This window comes from Mesitornis unicolor, unplaced genomic scaffold (assembly GCF_000695765.1).
Source record: "Mesitornis unicolor isolate BGI_N332 unplaced genomic scaffold, ASM69576v1 scaffold54051, whole genome shotgun sequence".
Lineage (NCBI taxonomy): Eukaryota > Metazoa > Chordata > Aves > Mesitornithiformes > Mesitornithidae > Mesitornis > Mesitornis unicolor.
Window position 1 is genome coordinate 5,810 of NW_010165485.1, and position 9,541 is coordinate 15,350.

The following is a 9,541-nucleotide window of genomic DNA, read 5'->3' on the forward strand; positions in this document are numbered from 1 at the left end:
GGGGGGGGGGGCGGCGGGGCGGGTTAATGGAAAAAACTCTCAGCTAGTATAAATCGGCACCGCTGCACTAAAGTTATTCACTTAAAGATGTAATAAATTTGAAAGTGCCAAATTTTAATTAATAAAGAGAACAAAGACACAGTAGATTATTTCTTCAGGTCTATTTATTTGTTATTTATTTGTAAACTATGTGGGTGCTTTCTGTAATCCAAAACACAGTTGTGAATGCTGGAGAAGGATGCCAGACCTCTGACAGCCTATCTTAACATGCTGTTTTCTCTTCTTGATTTGCTTACAGGATTATTAAAATCCCAGATTGTCCTGAGGCACTTTGCTTTCAGATACAAGGAGCAGCACCACCATATGTTCATGCAGTAGGAAGAGGTAAGTAGAAAGACTGTGGTATAGGCAAGCTTGGAGCTAAATATATATATATGTGTATATAAAGTATGTGTGTGTATATGCATATATATATATATATCTCAAGACAGACCAAGGTTTCATTGTCAAAGTTGTTCTAAACAAGTTCTGACTACTTATTAAATTAACTGTAATGACTAGGAACCCCTGTCATAGAGAAGGATCACACTATGTATAAAACCATAGAACAAGAAGATAGTTTCTGCCTCAGAGTGTTTATAAGCTAAATACAGTCTAAGAAGATGGTATTGTTTATCATTATTATGAACTGAGTGTTGGGCCACTAATCCAATCAACACAAAACAAGGAATAGCTTAATTCTACAGTAGAAGAAACTTGGTGATGCTGCAGTCCGCAGTATCATGGAAAGTCTCTTGAGAAGGCATTGTCACTTGAGCTCTTGCAAGCTAGAAATGTGCTTGCATGGTGATCCTAACCTTGTCTCTTCTAAGACCACTAAGATACAGCTTTACAACCATAGGCAATAAAAATCTAAAACTCAGATGGCTGAGAAAATGTTGCGGTGTAATGCTGTCTGTTACTTCCTCAATATTTTTGCGTGTGATCAGCCACAGTTTGGATCACTGCAGCTGTGTGTGCTGTGGCATCACAGGTTGGTGGGCAGATCATGTTTCTTAATGGACATCATGAACTATGATGCAAGACTTGAAGACTACTTCTCCCTTTACATTGGCTTATAGTGCTATAAATTACCAATGCAAGATAGAGATGATCTGCTTTTCTTGGTCTTTTTAAAAGGAGAAAACACAGTTTGACAGAGAGATTTACTACTTCTGGAACTGAAATGTGAACTGAGCTACAAGTAAAGCACGGCTCTAACATTTATTTTCAGCAGAACTTTCAGACATGTATCACTTCCTTCCTTCAGAACAAATACATATAGCCAAATATGTGCAGTTGGTATACAGACAGCACACAACACCCAAATGCGACAATGTTCTTGAGGAGAGACATTTATTACATCCTTTCATAACAGCATCTGTAACCACTCTTTAACAGAGTGCAAACTGGAAGTGCCAGCTAGAAAGATTCTCCTTTTTCAGAATTTTGTTAGTAAAAGACAAATTGCATTTGGAATAAAACTGTATTATTAAATAATAGTGCCTTTAAAAAGTTAATCACCTTAACTGTAGATATCTAGGAGCTGGATTGGAGTCTATGTCTTGCTCACGTGGATCTGGATTAAATTCGTTGAAGTCAGTTATCATACTCTAGACCTACTCTGGTTTTGACTGCATCATCATATTTTTCTTAGACCATGGCAGATTGCATAACACGCAAGTGTTCTGTATCTTTCAAGTGCAACAAGCTGAAACAAATATAACTGTTTACATTTAAGCAAGACCTCAGCTAATGTAATTACAAGGCTAGAAGAGCCATATAAGAATGTCACATGATTTCCCACAGGAATTTCCGTTTCTGGGATGAATGCATTTAGGTCTAAGAGGGTCTCTGTTTTTCCCAGCACTACTGCAAATATGAAGGACAGATGCATGATGTTTTCCTTGTACAACAAAGCTCTTAGAATTAGTACTTAGAAGCAAAAGCATGACAACATTCAACTAGCTTTTCTTCTTTTTATTCTTAACCAGAAACCCTTTGCAAACTTTTCAGTTTTCCGTAGTCAGATGGCTTTACTGTATTAACTCCCGTCCTGTTGACTTTTTAGGTTCTGAGGCTGCAGCTGCAGGCCTTCATCCAGGGCAGTGTATTTTGAAAGTTAATGGGAATAATGCAACACATGGAAATTATATGGAAGTTCTGGAGCACTTTACAGCCTACAGGACCAGACAACAAGAAGCACTGGTATGAATGCAAAACCTCAAAGGAAGCACACTTCTGACCTCCTCGTCATCAGAAAAACAACTTACACATGTCTCTTTTGGCTTATTTACTCCCATGCCAAGTTCCTACTATAACTAAGGGAACTGATTATGGTTGCCTATAGTTGCAAAACTTCTACAAATAATATGTGTGCCAATTCATACGCTGTATACAGTACTAAATATTATTAAATATTGCTAAAACTAGAAGTTCACCCAGATACTGATCTAGATTTTATATTCTCTGAAGCTTAAAGGAAAGCTGGGGGCATGTTGATGTTTCAGTCAACTTAGAAGATATAAAATTGATAGCTCGATTTACCTTTGTAGTCCAAACATATAGAGATCGGACAATTTTACTGAGGTCATAGCTGAAGCCTGTATCTCTTGCCAGGGGTTGTACCAGTGGGTGTATAGAACACATGAAGATGCTGAGGAGGACAGAGTTCAGCAAGCAGCATCCACTGCATATCTGAACGGCAGTCATCCTGGCTCCAGCAAAGACAACTCTTCACTGGAAGGAGGTGCAGAATTGGATCCCCTTCAAAATAATCAACAGGAATCAGGTAAACATTCTCATGGGAGAAGGAAACCTAGGGAAGATTCAGGGACTTCAGGAAGGAGAATTGCAGTACAAATATAAAATGTAATTATTGTTGTAGACATCTCTTGTCTTAGTAAAGCTTAATAACAGGATGAGATCTGTCAGAAGTACTCTTATCCTGCAGTTTATTCAGGAGAAGAAAAAATTGACATATGCACAGAAATACCCCTGTGGCTCTCTGATCTTTACAAGAGCATCAGTTCCTGGAATGAAAAGGCTCAGCATTTTTAGCATCATTTGGTAGCCCCTGCAAACCAGGAATTTATAGGCCATGGCTGGAGAGGGAAGGTCTGCAAGTAACTCCACCTAGAATAATTATGTTTTCCGTGATTTAAAATTAAAGGTTAAGATTTTAAATTAATTTGATGTAGAGCAAGTTTCCAGAGCATGTTACCAGTATGTTAGCAAAAGTTGTGGGTGCATTTCCTCCAGCTTAGAAAAGTGTAACTCATAAAAGCCACTGCTTTACCTTCGTGTTGGGACATTATTCAAAAAAGTGATATTAGGGGAGAATATTGAAGACAGATTTAGTCCAAAGGACTGGGCCTGGACTCTTTGAATGCCATTGGCGACTTCTCCAGGAACAGATGCACATCTGTGTGGATCCCATCCAAGGTCTGGTGAGCCTGGTAATCTAGTGGTCAGACAGTGCAGCTCCATGGTGGATCAGCTGGAGCAGTGCCCTGGTAAAGACATGTGAGCAATTCTGTGGCAAATCTCAGTCTGACTATAGTTAAAATCTGTTCTCTGGTGACAACAGTGTTGCTGTGTGTAAAAAGAAAATGTTACCTCCTCACCCCACCCCTGCCCTGCCATCTCAGCCTTACAGCTCCACAGAAAATGCATCTGGAGCATTTCTCAAAATTGGACAGAAAAGTGGCAGTCCTCAGAGGATCATTATAAACAGCAAGACTCCGAGGTTAACATACTTCACTTCCCTTTGAAAGCTTCTGCTGGAGTCTGCGTGTCTGAATGCTAAACAGAACTAAAGTAGTGTCCTGTGCATGGACGTGTGCATGCACATGTGGAAGAACATGAGAATGAGCATTGGGGTGTGTGGATTGTCTAAACCTCCATCACTGTCTCCAGTAGTGACCAACAGCAAATGTCTTCCTCAGAATATTCTCCCAGCCCCTAGCAGTACGTGGTTCAGGGGCTCCTTGAGCCAAAGATTGTGTCTTTGTGTCTTTGCATTTAATGATACCTCTCAACAGATTTCTCTTCCCTATGTGTGCGTGTATGCATGGGTGCTGCCAAACACCTCTAATGACTTATTTTGATTTTTAGCCCAGACACCACAGACCACCAGCTCTCCACTGGTCACTGGTGAAGAAACACCTCTCGTTAGCCTGACTGTGGATAACACCCACCTAGAGCATGGGGTGGTGTATGAATATGTCAGCAGCGCAGGAATCAAATCCTTTGTCTTGGAGAAAATTGTGGAACCAAAAGGTTGCTTCAATCTCACCGCAAAGGTACTGGAAAACATACATGGCCAGCTTCATTCCCAAACAGAACTGGGAAGCCAGTAATATAGGTATTTCTCTAGTGGCTTGGCTTGGCTTTTAAGATGAGGTAGCACATGGTCTTCTCAACCCTGCCTGGGGTTTTCTTCACTAGAGTGCACCAAGTTGTAATAGCTCGTTTGTTATGGAGCAAGTCAGCAAATGCTTCCTGGATTTCAGCTGTTGAGGTAGAGGGAGGGGAGCCTTTAGCTGTCCATAACATACTCTTTGCTGATACTCCAGATGAAACTTTTCAGGCAAGAATTTGCTTTACCTTGCAAGAACATCAAGCAGCTTTATGCCATCTGATAGACTGGATGGGGCACCAAAGGAAGCAAGTAAAACTGCTGCTATTGAAATGCAACAGTGCACTTAGTATTTTGGTCATAATGACAATGACAAGCTAATAGTAGATGTTCCTGTCACATCCTAGTAATATTATCATTGTGTCCCATGAAAGTAAGCGAGAGCAGGTAACTTTGACAGTGCACAGTGGATATTTTAATCCATTTCAGTTATTCTAAAAAATGTTGAAGAATGTTTTATGACTCCGGGGATTAGACATGACAGTCATTCTCAAATGGTAATAAAGGCAACTTGTTCTGAATGCAGCTTTATTCAGCCATGACAACATCGGGGCTTTACCACTTATTCAGTGGAAGAACACTGTATTTTCCCTCACTATCAAGTGTCATATTGACATCCTATCTTTTTGTTTAGATTTTAGAGGCCTTTGCTGCAGAGGACAATCACTTCATAAGGAATTGCAAAAGACTTATATCTCTGAGCAGTGCTGTGGCCACCATGCCCCAGTATGAATTCCGGCAAATCTGTGACACTAAGCTGGAAAGCATTAGCAGAAGGCTGACAAACTACCAAGAGGTAAAACACTACTAGTTATGGGGGAGTCTCAAGAAAATACTTTGTTGTGATAACTGGTTCTAAATATTCTTTATTAACAAATCCGAACTGCTTTAGAGGTAGGTGTCCTAGAGGCATGAAAAGACCTCTGCAACTTTTGGAAATTACACGTTTTGAGGTAAAAGGTCCTTATCTGTAAATCACTCCTTTCAGCTTGTTGAAGCTGTGACTTATAATGTATTATTGAAGATTGATTTCCACCATATCAGTGAATAAATATGACAATGGAATGATCAGTGTGTGATTTAACATGAACACAAGTATAGTGTATCGTAGCGTAAACAATCTGCTTTTTTTGTGCAGTTACCTGAGCTATTTGAAAAGAGCATCCTAGAAGGTATAGCTAATTGCTTTCATTCTTTGTTTTATGAGTTGTTGGGATTTTTTTGGCATGTTATTCCAGCTGCTGCAGAAATCATATGACTCTGGAATAGGAGGCAGGAAGAGGTTGTCTGTATTGCATCATAATTTTTTGCAATTGAAGTAGCACGTGCTTGCTTTAATTCTCCTAGTTTGCAGCTGAATTAAAAACAAAGGTGAGCCCAGCCTTCAAACAAGCCGTCATGGAACCACATTCCCTCAATAGCATGGATTTCTGTCCCACCAACTGCCATGTTAACCTCATGGAGGTATCATACCCCAAAAACACTACCTCAGCAGGGAGGTCGTTCAGCATTCGCATTGGACGGAAGCCCTCTATTATTGGTCTTGATCCAGAACAAGGTAATAATTAACTTTCAATTTGTACTGTATAGAAAGTTGTGTCTTCTACTGCTCACCAAGGTCAAAATAAGTTACAAAGAAACACAGTTTTGCCAGTACATTTTTTTCCTCCTTAAAATTTTATAGTAAAATGACAGCCTCTTTGTGCTGTAAAATATTAATGCCTTTAAGTATAGAGCAGCTTCAGGTCAAATGTTTTTACTAGCTAAGCAGTGTGGTTATCTCATGAAAATTAACTGTCCTTGAGGGTTTGCACTTAGAAGAGGTGACACTGACTAAAACAGAAGTGGATGGGGGCTAACAGTAGTGTGGGTGCTGTGATGAGTGGCTGCATTCAGGGGGAAAACACGAGTCAATTGGATTGTAATGCTGTTTTCTTTCATCATTACTAAATAAATTCCATGCATTGGAGCTGAAAGTCTCTATTCTGTCAAGGGAATCTATTTTCTGATAAATAGCTTCTACGTAGCATTTGTCCTACAACCAGATTATTTGAGTTCCAAAATTTCTTCATCATGATCTCACCTAATGTGCTTCTGATTCATTGTCTTGTGAAGGTCAGAGTGCAGGAATGATTGAAAGAGACACAGGGAGATGTAGATTAACCAGTTTTCTGAAGAATAGCATAGACTGTTCAAAATGAGGTCAATAAGCCTTGCTTACTTGAAGATACTAAAATTCCATAGTGTTTGTACTGCGAGCTAAGGTGGTTAGCAAAGTACCATACCAAAACTGTCAGCATTTTAAAATTAAAAGGAATTGTATTTATCTTCTGTAAGAACATAATCATATTTCTTTATATATATAATGTGTGTGTACGATTATAAAACTGGAATAATAACAGACTACCTCCTGACAACCTGAATTCACTAACATTTCAACAAATCCTTTAGATACTATCCAAGTTGTCTATATGAGTAGATGTGTGAACAGTTGCTGTCTTCCATAATTTAACCTGTTTCTGGACTGCAGTAAATTCAAAACATCTAGTTGGCATGCCAGGAAAAACAGCCTTCCTCTTTTTTTTCTTTTTTTTTTTTGAGATTGCTTTTGTGACAGAATGTGACTATATAAGATAATTCACAGAATGTTTTTTTCCTGTTAAAATTCCAGCTATCCTAAACTATCATTACTGGGATAGAGTGCAGAACGTCATGAGAGCTGTACTAACTAGAACCTTCATTGTTTAGTAGGTACCTTAAATCCAGTCTCCTATACTCAACATTGCATCACCACTATGGCTGCACCATCCTGGAGATGTCTGACCCCAGATGACGGAGATCTCAATGGTAGCTTTAGCCAGCAGAATGGAGGAACAGTTCAGGAAGAAAGGGGACTCAGTTTTCTACTGAAACAGGAAGATCGGGAGATCCAGGACTCCTACTTGCACCTTTTTAACAAACTTGACATTGCAGTGAAGGAAATGAAGCAATACGTCATTCAGATAAATAAGTGAGTAAAGAATCCTGTGTGCACTGCAGAGAGCAACTCTGATAAAAGTTGCATTAACCTCAGAAAACACATGATGCCTGTCGGCCCCAGCTGTCCTACTCTTATACTCACTTACAGTCACACTTGCACTTGCATTACAGCTCCTTGCTGGTTGTGTCATGCCTACTCCTGTGCAGATCCACCAATGTATATATTATTTCCTCTGCTCCTCAAAGTCTACCTGAATTCAACAGACACTGTTTTTCTTACTGTATGCTCCAATTTAAGAATCTTTTTGGTGCCAACAGCAGATTTGGAATTCCCGACAGAGTCCCTACCCTTGAGACTTGTCTGTCATAAAACAGACTAAGCAAAACTTGTGATTTCAGACAGATTTCTCTATGGCACCTGTTTTCCTTTCCTCTTTTTGTTTTTTTCTCTCTCCCTCATCATGGGACTCCTAGTAGTAGTAATGAAGGCTTTGAGTAGTGAGTCTGTATATTGTGTGTAACTGGCAGGGTTTTGGTGGTAGGGACTGCAGGGTGATCTGTGTGGGAGAAGGCCATAGGCTGCCCTTAGCCACTCACAGACACTTCCAGGAATACCAGTAACAAAAAAGAACAGCCATCGTGCACCATAACTTCACCTGACCATGAAACACGCAGAGCCTTGGCTCAAACATATTTAAGAAAGGGCAGTAGCTTCTCGGTGAAGCCAGGGAGCTGAGACACTGCCTCAGAGGAGCTACCCAGCGCCTTGGATGGAGAAAGTGAGGACTATGATGAATATAAACAAAATCATTTCAGGCCACTGTGCTTACATTGATTAAGTTGTGCGGTATGAAGGTAGGGTACCCATGAAAACAGGACCTTTCTTGAACTGAGATTCATGGATTTCAATGAAGCCCTTTCAGAGCTCACTATTTTACATGGCTGTAGTCTATGTAAAATTCTGGCAAGGTTGTTTTTTATTTCACGTAACTGAATTCCAGCCTTAGTCATTTTACTTCATTTGTGAGACCACCCACCACTCCCTGAGAGCTGTATGTTTTACTTTTGCAGACTTTTGTCCACCATAACAGAACCTACAGAAGGTGGTGCCTGTGAGCCATCATCTACCGAGGAGACATCTCCACCTTCCCTGGGAACAGAAGAGAGTGATCCTGACAAAGCTGAGCATGGTGGGATCAAGAAGGTGTGTTTCAAAGTTTCTGAGGAGGACCAGGAAGACTCTGGACATGACACAATGAGTTTCAGAGACTCCTACAGGTTAGTCTGAAGATTGTGCTGCTTTTACCTTACTAATACAATGTTTCAAAGTTCTAACCCAAGTATGGATTCGACAAGCAAATTTATTTTCCAGTCAGATATTCTGTATTCACTTAAAGTAATTCACTGTACAGTATTCACTAGCTGTAGTTATTTCATTACATTTATTACCATGGATGCATACCCAGCAAAAAACCTTTTCTCATAACAGTGCCAAATTAAGTAGGTATGGTCCTTCCTCCCCTTTGTGTATCGTATTGCTGGAAACTGCAGAAGTTCAGCAGAGCTTGCAGACTGCTTGGTCTTCTACGGGGATATTCTGCTGCTATTCTAAGGGGATATTTCCATTCAGTTTTGCAAACAATTTTCCTAAAAGTTTAAAACACTGAGAAGCAGAAATGGACATTGAGTTTTTTATTTTTAGTGGGCCTTTGAAACCACAAATGCAAATGTTTATTCAGGTGCCTCAAAATCTTGGTTTTTGGGATGTGATTGACTGCTGCTTCTCCAGGAAAATTTGCTATCAAAGGAAATCTCACATGCTCCAAATCTGTCTGTTGGGGAGGAAATATTTGGAAACTCAGCTTCAGACGAAATGGAACAAGTTGCAATGCCTGACCATTGCAATTTTACATCCTTAATACGCCTTTTTTACATTTATAATAAGGCCCTGGGATTTTGCCAGTATGAAGGAGTAAGGACACTTTACAGTGAGTTGGGAAAATTAGAGTAACCTGAATGAACGATGCATCTCAAACTTCCACACTACAGGCCTGACTCTTTAGTTGCTGTTGGTTTTCACACAGAATCACAGAACGTTAGGGA

General features: G+C 39.9%; 1 protein-coding gene across 1 annotated transcript in view; it reads left to right on the top strand.

Moving 5' to 3' along the window:
• LOC104548569 (phosphatidylinositol 3,4,5-trisphosphate-dependent Rac exchanger 1 protein-like) overlaps positions 1–8,716 on the top strand; it is a gene marked incomplete at both ends in the record, with an annotated part of 13,603 nt that extends 4,887 nt beyond the window's left edge. Inside the window, 8 exons of the mRNA XM_010194622.1 lie at positions 299–384; positions 2,111–2,247; positions 2,659–2,830; positions 4,156–4,343; positions 5,094–5,255; positions 5,807–6,017; positions 7,211–7,469; positions 8,510–8,716. Of these exons, the coding sequence (XP_010192924.1) occupies positions 299–384; positions 2,111–2,247; positions 2,659–2,830; positions 4,156–4,343; positions 5,094–5,255; positions 5,807–6,017; positions 7,211–7,469; positions 8,510–8,716 (1,422 nt within the window). The remainder of the gene's footprint in view (positions 1–298; positions 385–2,110; positions 2,248–2,658; positions 2,831–4,155; positions 4,344–5,093; positions 5,256–5,806; positions 6,018–7,210; positions 7,470–8,509) is intronic.
• Between the last annotated feature and the right edge of the window lie 825 nt (positions 8,717–9,541).